At 45.9% G+C, this 21389-nt stretch overlaps 1 protein-coding gene across 1 annotated transcript; it reads left to right on the forward strand.

Annotated features, from left to right (window-relative positions):
• The first annotated feature begins 319 nt into the window (after window positions 1-319).
• On the forward strand, window positions 320-19456 carry Bbs1 (Bardet-Biedl syndrome 1). The gene is made up of 17 exons (XM_040749984.1): window positions 320-419; window positions 716-792; window positions 886-920; window positions 3750-4022; window positions 4504-4550; window positions 4644-4682; window positions 4779-4851; window positions 6677-6808; window positions 8147-8253; window positions 9952-10072; window positions 10204-10362; window positions 11867-11936; window positions 12503-12661; window positions 14430-14563; window positions 16540-16674; window positions 17427-17513; window positions 17778-19456. Exons 1-17 carry the CDS (start codon window positions 373-375, stop codon window positions 17862-17864), a joined length of 1782 nt encoding a protein of 593 aa, XP_040605918.1. The 5' UTR covers window positions 320-372; the 3' UTR covers window positions 17865-19456.
• The last annotated feature ends 1933 nt before the right edge of the window (window positions 19457-21389 follow it).

Consider the following 21389-nt stretch of genomic DNA (forward strand, 5'->3'; position numbering starts at 1 on the left):
AACTTGAGATCCTGCCATTGAATCCTCGTGGTTTGCTTCACAGAGCTTGGACCTCTACAGAATGACAGTCAGAAAAGACATGACCCTTCCAACTGGGTTAACCATAAAAATTGAGGTAGTTCATTTTGATGGTCTTAACCCCCAACAAGGGCTCCTCCCCAGTCCTCGAAGCAAGGACCCTGTTATCGGTGCAGAAACCATAAATCAAAATAATGTAAGGGAAATTGCCGGCAAGGAAACCGCCGCTTATCTTTTCTGGTTCCAGCCGGGACAATTTCATTCCGGAACGTTTGTTTCTGTGCTTTCTGGTATCCGGGTACTATTGGGTGTTGCGCAACGGCGGGGGTAGTTGCCAAGGCGACGCCAGGGAAGATGGCTGCAACGCTTTCATCGGATTCCGACAGCGGGAAAGCTGAGAGGTGAAGTCCCTGATTCTCACGGCTTCCTTTTCCTCAGATAAGTAGATGGCGCCTTGGTGCCGGGTCCTGGACTCTTGCTTTCGGTGTGCGCTGAAAGTTCTGAAAGAGCCGTTTAGAAATCAGTAACGGAAGCCGAAGGCCAAGAAGCGTATCTGTGTCTATGTAATCACTCCGGGCGCCAAGTGATCCCAGATTCTCCTTTCTCCGTGTTCTCAGACTCAGGCATCATCTTTCTCAGAGCTTTCTTCCTGTCCCGTGGGACTCACTTTCCAACTATCCTCTCCTTTCCCTCGCAGCAACGAAGCCAATTCGAAATGGCTGGATGCGCACTACGACCCCATGGCCAACATCCACACCTTCTCCTCCTGCCTGGGTGAGTCCTCAGACCTAGGAAAGCCCGGATTCTGGGAGGATGGGATAGTGAAGCCTTTGGGACTCTCATTTACGACCCTCTTGTGTTTTCCAGCTCTGGCAGATTTGCATGGCGACGGGGAGTACAAGGTAGGCAATCAGAAAGTTGAGTGGGGAAAACTCAGAAGTGAGATTTGCAAAGAGGGGCAACATACTCTAGAACCGAAAAGGCACATATAGTTGGAACTTCTTTCTTTCTTTTAATTTTTTGAATTTATTTAACTTGATTTTATGTGCATTGGTGTGAAGGTTTCAGATCCCCTGGAACTGGAGTTACAGTTGAGTTGTGAGTGGGTGCGGGAAATTGAACCTGGGTCTTCTGGAAGAGCAGCCAGTGCTCTTAACCACTGAGCTATCTCTCCAGCCTCCGGAACTTCTTTCTTTCAATGATTTATTTATTTTTATTTTATGTGCATTGGTGTGGGTTGGTTTTTGTTTTGTTTTGTTGCTGTTGTTTTGTTTTTGCATGTATGTCTGTGTGAGGGTGTCAGATCCCTTAAAACTGGAATTGCAGACCGTTGTGAGCTGCCATGTTGGGTGCTGGGAATTGTTCAGGGTCCTCTGGAAGGGCAGCCATCCTCTAACCACTGAGCCATCTCTCTAACCCCGGACTTTCTTTTTAATTTAGATAGTAAACATTTTATAACATGATCTGTAGAAATAAAGCAGAAAGAAAAAGTGTAGATTTATAATGCCCAGATATATTGTTCTCTAAAAATTAATTTGGAGGCTGGGAGTGGTGATGCATGCCTTAATTACAGCATTTGGGCAATAGAGACAGGTAAAGATCTCTTTGAGTTTGAGACTAGCCTGACAAGCTTGAGGCCAGTCAGAACTACATAGTGAGATCTTGCCTCAAAACAAACAAACAAACAAAAAAACCCCACAAAAAACCAATCCCAAAACAAAATTAGCATCAAAGTTAAACTTAAAATTTTATTTATTTATTTAGTGTGTAAAAGGACATAAGGAGTGTGGAGGTCAGATGACAATGTTGAGAGTCAGTAGGCCCCAGTTCTTAATGTCTAATTGTTGTTGCTTAATGTTTTAGTTTATCATACAAAATAATGGGCTTAAAAATAAGAAATGATTCACAAAACCTTTTTTGTTTGCTTGTATATTTCATTTTGTTTTAAGATAAAGTCTCTCAACGTAGTAGTCTTGGCTGTCTTGGAACTCACTATGTAGACCAGGTTCCAGACTGACCTCAAACTCGCAGAGATCCACCTTCCTCTGCCTCCCAAGTGCTAGGATTAAAGACATGTGCCACCATGCCCATTTTCTATGTCATCTTTGAGTAGACACTATACTAATAATCTTCTCTATATCATCTGAGTCTTAGGCTATGCGCTGCTGAAGTGAGCCTCTTAGTTTAGGTGTTGCGTCATGATTCTTTGGTGCAAGGGAAAATACCTTGTTTGGGAATGAGCAGTAAAGTGTCGTTGGGTAAAGGTGCTTGCTGCTAAAAGGAGAGAACCAACTCCCTAAAGTTGTTTTCTGATCTCTATATGCGTGCTGTGTCATGGATGTGCTCACACACGCAAAAATATATGTAATTTAGAATATGAAGGGAGACAAAACTCAGGGAAGTGAGCTTTTTCTGTTTCTCAAGAGGGCATAGATTATCAAGAGGCTAGTGATTGTAGACACTGATAATGTTTTTATAGGGTCCATAATATTTTCTCCTTTTCTTTATAATTAGAAATTTCCCTTAGTAAAAACTTGATTTCAGCAGGGCAGTGGTGGTGCATGCCTTTAGTCCCAGCACTCGGAAGCCAGAAGCAGGCAGGTCTCTGAGTTTGAGGCCAGCCTGGTCTACAGAGTGAATTCCAAGACAGTCAGGACTACATAGAGAAACCCTATCCCTAAAAAAAAAAAAAAATCAAAACAAAAACTTGATTTCAATACAAATATAAGATAGATATATTTAGCTCCAAAACAGAGAATATTACAAGTATGTTCAAAGTCCTATGTTCAGTCTCCACCACCACAGTAAAAGAAGAGGAATGAAGCCGGGCCGTGGTGGCACACGCCTTTAATCCCAGCACTAGGGAGGCAGAGGCAGGCCTGGTTTACAAAGCAAGTTCCAGGATTGGTTCCAAAGCTACACAGAGAAACCCTGTCTCGAAAAACTAAGAAAAAAAATAATAAAATAGAGGAATGAATGATGAAGGATATAAGTTCTTCATCTGCCTCCCCTGAGCACTCACCAGGCTCTGTAATTCAGATTTCAGTTGATCTTCTCCAGGTGTCATGGGATCCACATTTCCATTTTGGAAAAGAGAAACCTGAATTCAAAATGGCTAATTAGCTTTCCTAAGGGGATCCCTGTAATACACACACACACACACACACACACACACACACACACACACACACACACACACAGACCTAGAGACAGATATTGGGGTTCAAGCTGAAGATCAGGGAAGCAAAGCAGCCAAGGTACCAGAGAGCTCTTACCTCTAACAGGGCTGGGGCATTCCTATTCTCAAAGTGGCTGGAGAATGAATGATAGTGAGACCTTGCTCCTGACTTGTATACCTCCCTAATGCTGGAATTAAAGGCGTGTGAGCCCAGGTACTGGGATCAAAGGCATGAGCTGTTTCTCTTTAGGACTGGACCAATATCGTGTATCCCTGGGTGACCTTGGACTCAGATCCAGCTACCTCTTAATTCTGAGTCCTGGAATGAAAGGTGTGTGCCTGGCTTCTATGGCTTGTGGCTGACTTTGCTTTCTGAGTTCTCAGGCAAGCTTTAACAAACCATAAATAATATATCACTACAGCTCCCTCTTCCAAGCCCATGGAGAAACCTTTGTGACCGTGAGGATGGACTAGTAAGCACCAACAAAAAGGCGGAATCTAAGAAGCTCATTAAAGAAATGGCCATATACTGAATGATCTCCTCTCTCTGCAGCTGGTGGTGGGAGACCTTGGCCCAGGTGGGCAGCAGCCCCGCCTGAAGGTGCTCAAAGGACCAACGGTGCTGACTGAAAACCCACTGCCTGCCCTGCCAGCCTCTGCTGCCACCTTCCTCATGGAGCAACATGAGCCCAGGACGCCAGCCCTGGCACTTGCCTCAGGGCCTTGTGTCTATGTATACAAGAATCTTAGACCCTACTTCAAGTTCAGCCTGCCCCAATTACCTCCAAACCCTCTGGAACAAGATCTATGGAATCAAGCCAAAGAGGTAAGTGACCTGGGGAACAAGAATGCAGCTACTGAATGAGGAGGACCAGACTCTCAGAAGGGTGGCCTCACAAACGGGCCAATAGTGAGTGGTACGCCATAGCCCACCTCTGGCAGCAGAAGTGAGATGCTGTGCTTAGCCCTGAGGAATAGATTCCAGGGAAGCACTGAGCCAGGTCCTTTGGAGAGCAGAAGCCAGAGAACCTCTCTGTGCTAGCCACATCCCTTCCTACCAGTGGGGGAAGGGAAACCAGAGAAGGGAGAGGCTCACTAGAGTGAATGGGGAGGCAACAGTAAAGAGGATGATGGGTAAGAACATGATTCTGAGGCTGGATTCAAAGGTCTTGGACTTGGGGTTCATGCCAGGCGGTTGGAAAAAAAAGTCAGAGAGGAAGACCTACCCCAAGACTAGATGTAGTGAGCTGGCTGAAGACACCGCTGCTAGAGCTCACAGGCTCTCCCCTCTCTCTGTGCTGACACAGGACCAGATCGACCCCTTAACCCTGAAGGAGATGCTGGAGGGCATCCGGTGAGAGCCCACCTCCCCACTTTCCACTGTTTCATCCCAAAATTCTGCTGTGAACACTCAATAAAGCTGCTATTTTGGCCACTCTTATTTCAGGGAAAAGGCAGAGGTACCTTTGTCTGTACAGTCACTCAGGTAGGAGTCCTGTGGCGGCAGGGAGAAGGGGCTGTCCAGACTGGCCCTGGGGCAGCCAGGTCATAACATGCAGGTGCTAATTCTGTGTGTTTACAGGTTTCTGCAGCTGGAGCTGAGTGAAATGGAGGCATTTGTGAACCAGCACAAGGCCAAGGTTATCAAGCGGCAGGTAATGCCCTTTCTCTTTCTGTTGCCCTATGGAAGTGCTGACATTTTAAATTGTGTGTTCTTATGTGTGGTCAGGTGTATATGTGTGCCTTCATGGGCGTGGAGGCCAGAGGATGACCTCAGGTGCCGTTCTCAGGAATGCCGCCCATCTCCTTTGATATAAAGTAGCTCTTGACATAGAGCTCACCAATTAAGTTACACTAGCTGGCCAGGATCCCCTAGTGATTGAGCTGTTTTCGCCTCCCCAGCACTGGTATTATAGGGACATATCACCATGCCTGGCATCTCTTGCATGACTTTTGGGGATCAAACTCAGCTCCTACTTTCCAGGCAAGCACTTTACCAACAGAATTATATCCCAGTTCCAAACACTCATGAGAAAGGGAGGAGGAGATGGAGGGAGAAAGGAAGAGAGGGAGCATGCAACATCAGCAGTTAATGCTAACTCTGAGCCTGCCAATGGCACTCTGCAGTTTTCCTTCCAGCCATACTACATGTCGAGGGTCTCAAAGCAGGGTACCTCTTTATTTGTAGTTGACAGGGATGGCTCTGAATAGCTGTGACATAATTTTAATTATCAAACTGATCAATGATAAAGATAATTACTTCTTTTTTTTGTTTGTTTGTTTTTCGAGACAGGGTTTCTCTGTATTGTTTTCGAGGTTGTCGGTCCAGCCTGGCCTCGAACTCACAGAGATCCGCCTGCCTCTGCCTCCCGAGTGCTGGGATTAAAGGTGTGCGCCACCATCGCCCGGCAATAATTACTTCTTAATACAGAATATTTAGAAAATAAAGAGAAATATAAAGATGATTCCACTACATAGAGACGCCCACTTCTTACATTTTTGTACATTTTTTTCATAAATGTGCTCTTCATGCTGCTTCTCTTGAATAACATTTTGAGAACACCATATTTTGAGCCTTAATAGCCTTTGAGAACTCTAATTCTCATTAATAGCTCATTAATTTGTTTAATTGGTTATTTGTGATTTCTTTCATTGGTATTGGTTTGGTTGCTTTGGGTTTGGTTTTTTTTTGTTGTTTGTTTGTTTTGTTTTTTTTTTGAGACAGGGTTTCTCTGTATTATTTTGGAGGTTGTCCTGGAACTCACTCTGTAGACCAGGCTGGCTTCGAACTCACAGAGATCCGCTTGCCTCTGCCTCCGGAGTGCTGGGATTAAAGGTGTGCACCACCAACACCTGGCTTGTTTTTGTTTTTGTTTTTGTTTTGTCCCCGTCCCCCCCCCCCGCCCTCCCCATCCCCCCCCCAGACAGGGTTTCTCTGTGTAGTCCAGACTGTTCTGGAACTCACTCTGTAGACCAGACTGCCGTACACCAGACTGGCCTCAAACTCACAGAAATCAGCTGTCTCTGCCTCCCGAGTGCAGGGATAAAAGGTGTGTGTTACTGTGGCCAGCTTGGATCTTCTTTTAAAACATGTTCTTATTGTTTAGAGAGTTTTGTTTTGTTTTGTTTTTGAGATAAGGTCTTGCTAAATAGTTCTGGCAGGCCTGGAACTAAATAACTTGATTTGTAAGCCAAGCTCACCCTTGAACATGCAGCAATCCTCCTGCCTCTGTTTCCCCAGTGGTATGATATCAGGTATGAACCAGATACTCAACTCTTCAGTGTGTGGCCATGTTGATTTTGACTATATGAGTAACTCATAAGTGCTTTAGACAATGCTCATTGTTAAGAGTTTAGGTTTGTTGCAAAACTCTTTTCCATTAACATTCAGACACGCCTCATCCTTGCTCCTCTTTTGCCCTCTTCCTTCCCTCCTCTGGCTCTGGGGATGTCTGGGACCATGGTGGAGTCCTTCTGCAGACAGTCATCACCACCATGACCACCCTGAAGAAAAACCTGGCGGATGAGGATGCGGTGTCATGCCTGGTGCTGGGCACTGAGAACAAGGAGCTCCTAGTGCTTGACCCTGAGGCCTTCACCATTTTGGCCAAGGTCAGTGTCAGGTCTACCCTGGCTATATATAAGGTCCAGGCTGCATTCCCCTTCTTGTTCTTTCAGTTGTGGATAGTGTCTATTCACTGAAGAAAAATAAGAACGTGTAGTTAGGCATAAAGAAAAAGATAGATGTCCCAAAAGCTCACCACTACTGGGTTAGTATGAGAGGTTTGGCATGGATCCTTCCAGATGTTTTCATAAGTGGCATAGTTATCTAACTTGATTCAAACATTGTAATATTATACCGAGGTATACTTCTGTTCCAGTTTCATTACTGCTGCTGTCATAAAATACCCTGACCAAGCTGGGCGTTGGTGGCGCACGCCTTTAATCCCAGCACTCTGGAGGCAGAGGCAGGCGGATCTTTGTGAGTTCGAGGCCAGCCTGGTCTACTGAGCGAGTTCTAGGACAGGCTCCAAAACAATACAGAGAAACCCTGTCTCGAAAAAACAAAAAAACAAAAAAACAAAAAACAAAAAAACCCTGACTGAGAGCACCTCTGGGAAGAAAGGGTTTGATTAAATTATAGCTCCAGGTTACATATCACTTCAGGGAAGTCAAGCAGCTGTCACATCACACGCAGTCTAGAGCAGAGAGGAAGGAACACACCTATGTCCTCTGTCTGCTTGTCCTTAATCTCCAGCTGGCTTTCCTCACTCACACAGCTCAGAGCCTGGCCACTGAATTGGTACTACCCACAGTTAAGGTCTACCTTGCCACCTCAATTAACAATCAAGACAGTTGCCCACAGGCCAACCTGATCTAGATAGTTCCTCAATTGAAACTCCTCACAGGTGAGTCCAGGTTTTGTTAAGTTGATGTTAAGTGCAAGCAATATAATATCCTTAGATAAAGAGGCTCACGTGCAGAATCTGACAATTTGTTCTTTCTATATTACCATATGATATCAGTGTCTTCCCTAGGTTTACAAAAACACATCAACCTGCTCTGTCTCCCAAGTGTTGGTATTTGGTAATATCCCCACTCCCACTTCATATCAGCACGGTTAAAGGCCCCACATAGCCCTTCTCTATGTAGAAACATATGCAAACACACATACAGATGTATTTACCTTGCCATTGGTGTCCACTTACATGTTTCTCATTATTATTAATGCTGCTACAGTGATCTTCCATGTTCAAACAAAGCAGACAAGCTTTATATGTCTACTTAAATAATTCTGAAGCTTTCCTGGAGGTGGCAGAGTTTAGCCAAATAGTATAGACTTAAAGCTGTGTAGGAATTTAAGTTGTGACTAACAGGAAGTGAATGAAGAGACTAGGATTTTAACCCTGAATTAATAGGGTCAGTATGTTCTGAATCCTTTCTCTGCAGATGAGTCTGCCCAGTGTCCCTGTCTTCCTGGAGGTTTCCGGCCAGTTTGATGTGGAGTTCCGGCTGACTGCTGCCTGCCGAAATGGGAGCATCTATATCCTGAGAAGGTAGCCACGGCTGTGGCCCCAGAGACTGGTGGTTTCAGAGGCTTGCAGGATGAACGGGAAGTCTGAGGGCTGGACTTTGGGATTGAACAGATAATGAGAATTTATAAAGGAGGTTGAATTGGTGAGGGCTGAAGGGAGAAGGAGGAGGCTGGCAAGGTGAGAGCCTGGCTCGATGGCTGTAATACATTAACAGCGCAAAGGTAGAGGAAACAGGTATAATCTCTTTTTCTTTCTTTTTTTCGAGACAGGGTTTCTCTGTAGTTTGGAGACTCCTGGAACTCTCTTTCAAGACCAGGTTGGGCTCGAACTCACAGAGATCCGCCTGCCTCTCCCTCAAGAGTGCTAGGATAAAAGGCGTGTACCACTACTGCCCAGATGACATAATCTCTTGTATTTGTTATATTGTTTTATAATATATGCATTAGTTTGCTATTCCAGAGAGTCTTTTTGTTTGTTTTTGTTTTTGTTTTTTGTTTTTTTTTTTCGAGACAGGGTTTCTCTGTGGCTTTGGAGGCTGTCCGGGAATTAGCTCTTGTAGACCAGGCTGGCCTCAAACTCACAGAGATCCACCTGCTTCTGCCTCCTGAGTGCTGGGATTAAAGGCATATACCACCAACGCCTGGCATTATTCCAGACAGTCTTAATTCAAGACTTTTATTGGGCATCTACTATGCATTCGGCATTGTACAGGGCGTTGGAAAGATGCTGATGATGGGATGCTGTAAATATGGTTCCTGCCTTCCTAAGGAAGACAGATACTAAAGATACTGAGAGTCAGATGAGTGCTTATTGAGAAGCAGTGGAGGCTCACTGGGAGGAGAAACATCATCTGTGGTGGTAGCTTGAAGGGGTGTGCACCTGTAGTACCAGCATTTGAAAGGCTGAGAACGGAGAATTCCTGGAGCCTGGGATTCTGCACCAACTTGGGTCAGAACAAGAGCCCAGAAGTCAGTAGATATTTATAGTCATTAGATGGCCTGAAGAAAAGTGTGTCACAGCCAGTGCTTGAAAGGCAGAAATTACCCACTGGGATAATTACATATGCAAACACACATACAGATGTATTTACCTTGCCACTTGGTGTCCACTTACATGTTTCTCATTATTATTAATGCTGCTATAGTGGTCTTCCATGTTCAAACAAAGCAGACAAGCTTTGTATGTCTACTAAAATAATTCTGATAATTTTGTAGAGGTGGCAGAGTTTAGCCAAATGGTATAGACTTAAAGCTGTGTAGGAATTTAAGTTGTGACTAACAGGAAGTGAATGAAGAGACTAGGATTTTAACCAAGAATTAACAGTTTCTTCTGGAAAAAAAAATCTAAGATGGAGAGACAGGAAAACTGAAGGTAACATCAATAGTAAATGCACCATACTTTTCTGATAAACCAGTAAACTTCCCAGGTCTAATAACACTGGTTAGACTATTCTAAAGTAAACATATTCACAATTCTGAAATCCCAGACTCTACTTGTCACCATTGTGAAGGACAGGAGGGGACAGAGTAGGGAAACATACCTTGGATAATACATTATCCAAGGTCACACATATACAAAGTGGTAGATGGAGAAATAACTCCATTATATACTCAGGACCAGGGTTGCTTTCAGGTTAATCTGAGGGTACTTAGAAGGGATAGGTCAGCCAGGGAAATAGAGGCAAGTCTTCTGGGTAGAGATTGTGTGTTTATTCCACAGAGACTCAAAACACCCCAAGTATTGCATCGAGTTGAGTGCCCAACCTGTGGGGTTGGTCCGGGTACACAAGATCCTGGTGGTGGGCAGCACCCAAGAGAGTCTGCATGGCTTCACCCACAAGGTGTGGTATCTGGCAACCCCCTCCCCCTCCCCTGTGATCCCAAAGCTTTCCCTTCCCTGCTGCTCCGGCTACCCTTACTTTCCACTTGAAGCCCTGAGCTCCCTGCAGACACACTGGCTGTTTCTTGCTAGGGTAAGAAGCTGTGGACAGTGCAGATGCCTGCAGCCATCCTGACCATGAACCTTCTGGAGCAGCGTTCCCGGGGCCTCCAAGCTGTCATGGCTGCTCTGGCCAATGGGGAAGTCCGCATTTACCGTGACAAGGCCCTGCTTAATGTCATCCATGCCCCTGTGAGCATACCTCCAGCATTTCCCCTGACTCTTCCTTACCCCAGACCTATATGTTCCCTTTTATAGTATTTTATTTAGTCTTTGACAATTTTGTACATGTATGTGATTGATCTCATTCACCCACATTCCCCTTTTAATACCCAACTCCCTCTGATACCATTTTCCCCAGCAGGTCTCTTCTACTTTCATGTCTTTTATTTTTTTTTAAATAATGTACTGAGTTTAACTGGCACGTGTATGGGGTGGGTGTATTTACTGAATCATGACCAACTTACCAGTGACTACAGCCCTACCTCCAGCAGCCATTGACTGCCAGTAGCTCCTTAGCTTGGGTTCAGCCTCATCAGCCCTCCCTCATCCATCTAGCCCTGCTTCTTCACTGCCTCTCCTGACCCCATAGGGACAAGTCTCAGAAATGCTGGTTGAACCCATCATGGTGTGTACAGTTGCTACATGAGGAACATTCTAGACCAGGAACAGCATGAACAAAGGCTGCAGGGCATAAAAGTTCTCTTTTTTTTTTTTTTTTTTTGAGACAGGGTCTAGCTGACCTGGAATTCACTATATGGACCAAGTTGGCCTCTAACTCACAGCGATCTACCTGCCTTTGTCTCCTGAGTGCTGGGATTTAAAGCCTGTGCCACTATGCCACTTTACTTTTATTATTGAAACATAATTACATCATTTTCCCTTTCTTCCCTCCAATCCTTTGCACATACCCATCCTCCTTTCCCCCCACCTCAAAATTGTGGCCTCTCTTTCTTTAGTTATTGTTTTCCACACACAATTTGATCAGTTCATTTTAGTATGTATATGATTTCAGGGCTGAGTACTTGGTATTGGATAACCGATTGGGATTTTTTTTTATTAAATTAATTTTGTGTGTATGGCCAGTGCCAGGGAGATCGGAGGACAATTTCAGGGATGAGTTCTACTTCCCCCAAGAGTTCTGGGGATTGAACTCAGATTGTTAGACTTGCACAGTAAGAGCTTTTACTCTCTGAACCATCTCACTAGCCCCAAGTGAACATTCTTAATGGAAAAATCCAGGTGGTTTTATGATCACTGTGTAAAATCTAAAAACAGTTGTTGGGCCTGATGGTACCAAGAGGGTAGGGGTTAGGAGAATAAAGAGGAGAAAACTGGGTAAGATAAATTGGAGTCTGATGTAGAATATCTTAAATATCCTGCCAAGAAAACCAAAAGCCGTTAGAGGTTTGTGGTTTTGAAAAGCAGTGGAGGCCACCAAGGACACAATGGAGACTAGGTGGCTCAAGAGACTGAATAAAAGGCCATCCCAAAAGAGAACTTTAGTGTAGAACTTCAGCAGGCTGGTAGATTGGATGAGAGATGGAAAATCCAAGAAATATTTCCAAAGCAACATTGCCATAGCTTTTCTTCACATCTCACCTGTTTTTACTTCCATCTGGGCTCTCCCCTCTAGGGTTATCTTGCTTTCCTTCTCAAGATACTTTCCCAGGTAAAATCTAGTTTCTCCACATAGGATGCTGTAACCAGCCTTTGCTTTGGCCGATACGGGCGAGAAGACAACACCCTCATCATGACCACTCGAGGTAAGTACTCAGATCTGGGAAGAATGGAGCAGGCATGGAGTGAAGAGGATGAGATGGGGGAGGGGGTGTGGATAGAGACAGGTGGAAAGCCAGGCCTTCAGACATGTCCTGTGTAAGGTTGGATCAGCTCATCAGCACTTGGATTTTTCTGCCTAGGAACTAATCCTGGTCAGGCTGGTGCCTCTCCAGTTTACCCAGCACCCTCAGCACCCACCATAGTGCCAAGAACATCACAGTACTTCATAAACAGCTACAAGATACATGAATGAACTGGTGATAGGGACTGATGGAAGCCGTGTGTGCTGTTACACACTGCAGGTGCAGCACTTGGGAAGGTGGAGGCAGGGGAATGAGGTGGTCAGGGCCATGTTTTGACACAGAGGGAATTCAAGGCTCTCCTAAGCTTTGAATTCCTTAGGAGAAAAAACAGGCTCAAGATATTTCATTCCTTCTAGCAAGTGAGTCTCATCATAAAGACAGACATGTATGTGCATAATTGTTTTGGGAGGAAAGGGAATGTGAGGTAGGACAGGGGAAAGAATCTGGTTCTTTTGCCCACTTCTTAGGGGGTGGCCTGATCATCAAGATCCTGAAGCGTACAGCAGTGTTTGTGGAAGGGACAGGTGAGACGGGCCCACCACTAGCACAGACCACAAAACTCAGTGTGCCCCGAAAGACCCGGCTGTATGTGGATCAGACCCTGCGAGAGCGGGAAGCTGGCACAGGTAAGACTTGGAGAACACAGGGAATCCCACCCTTGAGTATGAGAGGGACCTTAGCCAACAGTAAAGGTCAGAAGTGTAGGCATCAAGTAACAACTAATCCTCAAGGCAGAGAATGCTGTTAGTGACATTCAGGGCCTCACCATTCAGAGCCAGCAGTTACTTCCCAATGCAGGACTTCTCAAGAGAAAAGGAGAGATTCATCAGGATTCTTCCTCTTGTTAAGTTTTCCTGCTCACCCATTCATTTGTTACCTGTGATGATAACCAGGCACACTGGGTGTCTTGAATTGGGCCATCCCTTATCTTGGGAGCTCAATCCATCTGGCCAACTTTATGTCTGGTGCTAGATGGTTTCTCCCAAGGGCTGCTGGAGCATAAACAAAGGGAGTGAAAACTATTGCTGGGCGTGATGATGGTGCTTCCCTTTAATCCCAGCACTTAGGATGCAGGAACAGTAGATCTGTATGAGTCTGAGGTCAGGGAGAAGTTACACAGTAAGACCCTATCTCAAAAACAAACCAAACAAAATACAACAAAATATATAAATGAAACAATGGATAAAGAGAGTTAAGTCCTATCAGATGACCAGATATAAAAATCTTAGAATCTCATAACCTTGAACTAGAGAGATGCCTCAGCAGTTAAGAGCACTGAATGCTCTTCCAGAGGATCCAGGTTTGATTCCCAGCACCCACATAGCAGCTTACAACCATCTTAAGGTCTTTTTCAGTGGGTCTGATGCCACCTTCTGGCCTCTACAGACACTGTACTTATGTGCACATACACATACATGTTAGGTCCACACACATTAAAAATAAATAAAAATTGAAAAACTTGGACACTTTTTATATGTACCACTAATATCTGACTAACAAATATGGCAGAAAATGTTCTGTTTACAATAGCAAAGAGATCCCTAGAAATAAATATAGTGAGAAAATGCATAAAGTCTAGTAAAGAAAATTGTAAATCTATCTTCATGATGGATGTGGTGGCACACACTTTTAATCCCAGCACTTGGGAGGTGGAAGGTGGGATATCAAATTCATGTTCAGCCTTGGCTGTGAGACCCTGATTACAAAACAAAAACAAGAGCAAAAGACAGTACCAAGGCAATTAAAGTGGGGGCTGTGACTCTAGGAGTGGTTTTGAAGGAGGGTCATCTGCACCTGGCAAATGGTTAGGGTAAGAGATGAACCAAGGGGACATGGAGACGGGTGCAGTGGGTGGGGCAGGTGCAGTGAGTGACTTGGGGTGAGACTGTTTTCCATTATGTTGAACTTAGGGTAGATAGGACCTCAGATGGAGATGGCTATGGGGCAGTTCAAAGCTGAGGCAGGCCTGGGCACCCAAAAGCTGCAGGGGACACACTACACAACACTATCTGCATATCTGGAGCTTGGCATGTAGACATCGGAGCAAGTTTGAAGTCTTGAGCTGGAAGCTGATGTTCTTTGGGGTGGCCAGAGGCAATGCAGGTCCTGTAATCCAGAGAACAAGGTGGTGGGTGAGAAGACCAAAGCCAAGACCAGCCTTGAAACGGGGAACACCAGTCTTGAGGGCTGGACAGAAGGAGCCAGGGGTGGAGACCAAGATTAGGAGGAAATAGGGTATGGTCCACAGCATCCAGTGTGGCACTCCTGTCCCTATAATGCCAGCGTCTGCAGGCCTTGCCCCTGCCTATCATGCTGCCTTCTCCATTCTTACATAATCTGAACAAGAGCACTCTCCCCCCACTGCTTCACTCAGCCTTCGTGTTCCCCCTGCAGCCATGCACCGAACCTTCCAGACAGACCTCTACCTACTGCGCCTGCGGGCTGCCAGAGCCTACGTACAGGCCCTGGAGTCCAGCCTGAGCCCCATGTCAACCACAGCTCGGGAGCCACTCAAGCTGCATGCTGTGGTAAGCACCAGGTGTAGGGACACTAGGGGCAAGGGTGAGTGGGATCCTCCTGTGTCGTTGGTTGTTGTAGTCTTTGCTCGTTTGAGGGCCCGCCACCCAGCTCCCAAGCAAACACACATGGAGATTTTTTCTTTCTTATGGATGCCCGGCCTTAGCTTGACTTGTTTCTAGCCAGCTTTTCTTTTTTATCTATATCTATCTGTGTATCTATTTATCTGTCTAGATACCTATTTTGTATAGTGTTCTGGCATGCATGCCAAAAGAGGGTATGGGATTTCATTATAGATGGTTGTGAGCCACCATGTAGTTGCTGGGAATTGAACTCAGGACCTCTGGAAGACTAGCCAGTGCTCTTAACCTTTGAGCCATCTCTCTAGCCCCTAGCCAGCTTTTCTTACATTAAATTATCCTGTCTACTTTTTGCCTCTGGGCTTTTATCTTTCTCTATTTCTGTATGCCTTTCTTTACCCGTGGCTTGATGTATAGCTGGGTGACTGGTCCCTGGAGTCTTCCTTTCCTCCTTTTCTTGCTCCTCGATCTCCTCACCACCCCCCCAAATTTCTCCTCCTATTTATTCTCTCTGTCTACCAGGCCCGCCTATCCTTTCTCCTGCCTAGCTATTGACCATTCAGCTCTTTATTGGACCAATCAGGTGTTTTAGACAGGCGCAGTAACAAGAGTTAAACAAATGCAACATAAAATAATGCAACACATCTTTGCATCATTAAACTGTTCCACAGTATATGCAAATGTAACACATCTTAAAATTATATTCTTCAATACTCCTGCTGTATAGGTGAGCACCCAGAGCCAATGCCAAGCCACCCAGCCGTGTGCTCCCTTCTCACCTCCCCACAGATCTAGAGACTGAGGCCTGTCCTCCTGGAGGGCTGCTCTTACCTCCCATACTGCTTCTCAGGAGGGCTGCTCAGTCTTCTATACTGTCCTCTCTGTGGCTGGCTACCTCTGCTCCATGCTGTACCTCAAATAAACCCCTGGACTGGAGTGGGGTATAAGCACAGAGTAGTTACAATGGGACATTTCTTCCCAGGAATCGGAATGATTCTGTTGGCCACAGTTCAAGGAAGAGAGTGACTTATGTTGGCATGGGCAGCCTAAGGGAGTAGGACTTCCTGGTACAGGGAAGAGTCACTGTGAATAGGTGTCCTGGGCATGTACACACACACAGACCCATACATACAGACACACAGACACATACATATAGACACACATACAAATACATACAGATACAGACTCATATACAGACAGACAGACAGACAGACAGACAGACACACACACACACACACACACACACACACACACACACACACACACACACACACACGAGCAACCTCAAGGCCCATAGGGCCCCAACCAGTTCAACCAGTTCTCAGTGAGCCTAAATGTATTGTCAAAGCCACCCATATTCTAATTGCTCTTTTTTCTTCTTCTTCTTTTCCCCCACCAAGACAGAGTTTCTCTGTAGCCCTGGCCTTCCTGGAACTCACTCTGTAGACCAGCCTGGCCTCAGATTCAGAGATCTGCCTGCCTCTGCTTCCAGAGTGCTGGAATAAAGATGTGTGCCACCATGCCCAGCTTCAGTTGTTTCTTTTCTGAACAGGTGGCTAGAGAGAGAAGAAAGGGCTACGTAGCCACTTAGAATGGAGCTGTAGGGGGCGTTTAAATCATTGAGCCATTGGGATAAGAGTAGAAGGCCATCAGGCCCTGGAGTCAGTGATGAGCACAGCTGCAGCCCCAAGCCATCTTTATTCACAGCTCCTTAAGTAGTCTCTATCAAGACCTTCCTGATTTGTGCCTTCGCCATCTTGGACTTCTGTGTCCTTTAAGAAGCAGATGGACAGAACTGGAAAATGGTGGCTTGAGGGCATTGATGGGGAAGCAGCAGGCAAGGTGGTGTGGTATTCAGTGTTCAAGGCCAATGGGTCCTGAGGGCCTCTCGTCTACTCTTTACACAGGTTCAAGGCCTGGGTCCCACCTTTAAGCTCACACTTCACCTACAGAACACCTCGACAGCTCGGCCAGCACTGGGGCTGCAGGTCTGCTTCCTGTACAATGAGGCCCTCTATGCCCTGCCCCGGGCCTTCTTCAAGGTACTGGGTCTCCACGTTGACGCCATTATTGGGCTCCAAAGTCAGGGCTGGAGCTGATGAGATGCTCCTGTTAGGCTGAGGTAAGGGAGTAGCCAGCAGACCAACACAAGCCAGAGACCAGGCTCAGTTCCTGTCTCCAATGCCTTTCTCCCGGCCAGAGAGACCCCAGGGAGCCACACAGAGGAGCTGGAAAAGAGCAGAGTGAGCTCTTCCTTTGTCCCCTGCCCCATGCTGTTGGGGAGGAGGATAGCTCCAGAACTCATGCTGCTTCCTAGCTGTTCCTGCTGGAGAAAATGAGCCACCTTCTGCCTCAGTCACTACAGAAGCAAAGGACCAGTTTCCCCAGGGCTCAAAGTGTCCTCAAGTTTGGAGAAGTAATAACCAAGACTCTTGGATAGGGAGGAATCAACCCTGACCTTAGTAGCTGTCCGTGGGTCTAGGTTTAATGTATCTGTCCGTGGGTCGAGGTTTAATGTATCTGTCCGTCGGTCTAGGTTTAATGTATCTGTCCGTGGGTCGAGGTTTAATGTATCTGTCCATCGGTCGAGGTTTAACCATGGATATATATGAGCCCCAGGCATGCACTTACCCTCCCTGCGCATTGCTCCCTGGATCTGGCTAGTCATCCCTACCCAGGCTGAAAGATCCTGAGAAGCAGCTAAGAGGACAGGCACAAATGCTTTGAAGGCTGCCAAATACTGTCTGGGTATGTGGGCTTTGAGGTCTAGTTTATTTTTGTCCCTCAAACATAGGTCCCTTTGCTGGTGCCAGGACTCAGTTACCCGCTGGAGACCTTTGTGGAGAGTCTCAGTAGCAAGGGCATTTCAGACATGATCAAGGTAGGTTGCCTTTTGGTATTTCAGAGGCAAGTGGGACCCTGGGGAAGGCTGTAGGATGAGGGTGGACAGGACTCTGGGATCTGGGACTCTGGGACATATCTGCAGTGGGATATGTCAGCACAGCAGAGGCCTCCCAGCCTTCCCATCCCTCTGACAGATAGGCTGGTAGCCTATCATTTGAGGCAGCACAGACAGAAGATTTGGTATTAGCAAAGAGGAGAGGTCAAGGTGTGTGCCCACTCTGCCATGTCTTCTCCTCCCTAGGTGCTGGTGCTCCGGGAAGGCCAGAGTGCACCCCTGCTGAGTGCCCACATCAACATGCCTGTGAGTGAGGGCATGGCAGCTGCCTGAGCCCTGGGCCAGCATTCAAGCCTCCACACAATGGAGCCAGCCAGATCCACAACTTCAGTGCCCCCAGGCCATGCCCCCACACTGCAGGGTAGTGAGGCATCAGCTTTCTGTGCCTCTCTGAAATAGTCCCTGCTCCCTACTCTCGCCACTGGGCCTGACCCACAAGACAGGGAGTGCTCGGAATCAGCAACTCCTCCCTGGGAACCCTCTAGAGCACTGACCTGCTGCCTACCACCCTTCCCCGCTCTTTAAAGAAACCTCAGGTCCTAGGAAGAGACCTGAGGTGACCAAGGTGAGCAGAGGCCCCATCCTTCCTTACTTCACTCATCTGTTTGAGATCAGCTCAAGGTCTTGGCCAGGAATTCGGCTGCAACTGCTCTGTTGCCCTTTAAGGTTTCAGGGGGCAGACACATGCGCTAAGCTCCCTCATGATAAAGGGACTCCTCTTTCTACCTTGCAGCCAGGAGACACAGGGCTGTCCACAAGTCTTAGACCAGCCACAAAGATTGCCAGAGGAGGTGGGGCAAGAGGTAGAGGAGATCCCTGTGAGGGGCTAGTGGTCCAGCCCCAGCCAAAGCTCCCACACTGCAGCTGCTCCTGACCTGAACGCTCGCATCCACAGCATCATTCCTGAAATGGAATACCAGCCTAGATAGCAGAGCTAGGGCTGACGACACCAGGAAGACCTGGGAAGTGGCCCAAGAAGCTGTGCCTACAAGTACCTGTCAGGGTACACTTAGGCCCAGGAACACAAGATGGTCCAGAGGGTCAAATGTTTCTGTGCAGTGGCCAGAATATGCACAAGGTCCCTGAAAAGGTACACATGAGTGGTATAGAACGAAGTTGAAGGCTAAATGTGTTTAAATTACAAGGGCCAGCAACCTCTGGCCCTCCTCAAAAACCATTCTGAACCACTTGAGAACCAGGAGCCCTGCTCCATGGAGACCAATATTTTCTCCTGTCTGACCAGGTTCAGCCTGGTGTGTGGCACAGGTACTATGTGAGTGGGGTTGTGATGTTACAAGTTGTGTATGGGGTCAAATGACATTCTAGTCCCTTTCGCCCCAATCAAGCTGTGAAATAAGAACAAAACATTTAATGTGCTCTCTCTCCATAGCTGTTCATGATGATACAAAGGAGAGACACATGCCCAGGCCCTACGATGTAACACAGTATCATTCTATGCACTGGTTAGCAAGAAATGTGTGGCTGGGCCAATGGTTGTGCTCACCTTTAATTCCAGCACTTGGGAGGTAGAGACAAGCAGGTCTCTGTGAGTTCTAGGCCAGCCTGGTCTACAGAGTGAGTTCCAGGACAGCTGTTACTGTTACCCTGTCTAGAAAAAAAAAAAAAACAAAGAGGAGGGGGAAGAAATGTATGTCCTGCCCCTTATGGACACAAAGGAACATGAACTTAAACAGTGCAGAGTGCCCAGTACACACAGGAGTGAGAATGCTAAGAAATTATGAACATTAAGGATGAGAAGAGTCTATATCTGTTTTCATAATACTTCATTTGAAGTACACACCTATGTAGTGATCTGGAATAGACTATTTAATATAAAATAAATGCCTTCTTCCTATTCCACAGGACCATCCCGTTCAACAGCCATTTTCATTAAGTTGTTTTATTTATTTATTTTTTCTTTTTGAGATAGGGTTTCTCTGTGTAATGGCCCTGGCTGTCCTGGAACTCACTATGTAGACTCCACCTCCCAAGTGCTGGGATTAAAAGTGTTCACCGCCGCCCAACTTCATTAAATATTTTAAAAATACGTATAAACTTTAAAAAAGTTTTCCTTTTAATTATGTATGTAAGGTTTATGTCCATGAGTACAGGTGCCTGAGGAGGCCAGAAGAGTGTGTTGGATCCTCAGGAACTGAAGTTACAGGTGGTTGTGAGCTACCCAGTGTGGATGCTGGCAGCTGACCTGGGTCTTCTGCAAGAGCAAGGGTTCTTAACCACTGAGCCATCTCTGCAGCCCCTGTACTACTCTCGATTCAGTTATCCATCTTAAACATCTTTTGACTCTGCTGTAATAGATGAAGCTTTAGTGCTATTGAGACCCCTCCCCTGCTCTCCGTGTTTTAGGTCATCTATACTCACTGTTTGCATTGATATATGAAAATTTTAGTAAAGCTGAGAATTAACTAAATAACCATTTTTGAACTTTTAGATCTTTTCATGGAATTGGTACCTGCTTTATTTTATTGCTTAGTTTCCTAATATACAATTGAAAATTTTCCTCTCCAATCTTGGTTCTTTTCTCAGCACACTTCCTTCATACCTTACTTCTGTGTAGACTCCTGTAAGAGAGTTCCCTTTTCCCTGATTTCTGAGCTCTGTGTCTTGTTTTGTTTTGGTTTTCACGACAGGGTTTCTCTGTGGCTTTGAAGGCTGTCCTGGAACTAGCTCTTGTAGGCCAGGCTGGTCTCGAACTCACAGAGACCCACCTGCCTCTGCCTCCCGAGTGCTGGGATTAAAGGTGTGCACCACCACTGCCTGGCCTTTTTTTTTTTTTTCTTTTTTCTTCATGTCTTCTTTCTTATTCTGCCCTCATTTGGTAAAAGATATCCATGGGTGACTTCTTTTTAGAATCCAAGCCTTTATACCACTGCTGTATTCTGGACATTGCTGTATTCAGCTCACAAGCTGGGAATAGTTTTCCATAGATAAAGCTCCAGGGTCCTCTGTCTTCTGTGCTGTTTCTCCTGGGTCCTGATTGTTGCTTCGTGAGGTGGGGATAGATAGGCATTCCTTCCCAGAGCTGTACTATTCTCTCTGGAGCTCCAGTTAAGCCCAACAGCTGATAAATGGTTGTTCCTGAGAGAACTGGATTGATCCTTATTTTCTTCTCTCCTGTCGCGTTCATTGTTTGCTCTGTTTTCTGAGACTGAGAATTTTGTTGGCTTTTAAGTTTCAAACCGTTTTCCTTAGTCCACAGTTCATCCTCTGTTCAGTCCTCATGGTATCCATTCAAAGATGTATTTAACTTTTGCATTTATTTGTGTGTGTGTGTGTGTGTGTAGCCTAACATTATCTAATTTTAAAAATTCATAGTGAACTTTAAACAATTTATTCCCTTTAAGTCAGAAATGGGCTAGGGGGGACTCAGTGATTAAGAGCACTTGCAAAGGATCTGAGTTCAGTTCCTGACACCCATATGGTATGGCTCATAATTGTCTGTAACTCCAGTTTCAGGGGACCAGACCATCACTTTTGGCCCTAGGCACCCACATGGTACACACACATACATGTAGGCAGTTATACACATGAAATTTTAAAAAGTTTAAACTAAAGTAAAAAGCCAGGTGGTGGTAGCACACACTTGTAATTCCAGCACTTGAGAGGCAGAGGCAGCCCTGGTCTACAAAACGAGTTCCAGGATAGCCAGAACCGTTACACAGAAAAAAAAAACAGCAGCAGCAGCCAGATATGGTGGTTCACACTTTTAATCCCAGAATTCAGGAAGGCTCATTTTCAAATACAAAAGTGAACCCACTCAAAAAGCATGTTTATCAGAGA

Source organism: Mesocricetus auratus, unplaced genomic scaffold, assembly GCF_017639785.1.
Source record: "Mesocricetus auratus isolate SY011 unplaced genomic scaffold, BCM_Maur_2.0 Super-Scaffold_4256, whole genome shotgun sequence".
NCBI classification, from domain to species: Eukaryota; Metazoa; Chordata; class Mammalia; order Rodentia; family Cricetidae; genus Mesocricetus; species Mesocricetus auratus.

Coding starts and splice junctions, on each gene's coding strand:
- Bbs1 (XM_040749984.1), top strand. CDS start 373: ATGGCTGCAACGCTTTCATCGGATTCCGACAGCGGGAAAGCTGAGAG. Junction 420..715: donor GACAGCGGGAAAGCTGAGAG/GTGAAGTCCCTG, acceptor TTTCCCTCGCAG/CAACGAAGCCAATTCGAAAT. Junction 4,683..4,778: donor TTGTCTGTACAGTCACTCAG/GTAGGAGTCCTG, acceptor GTGTGTTTACAG/GTTTCTGCAGCTGGAGCTGA.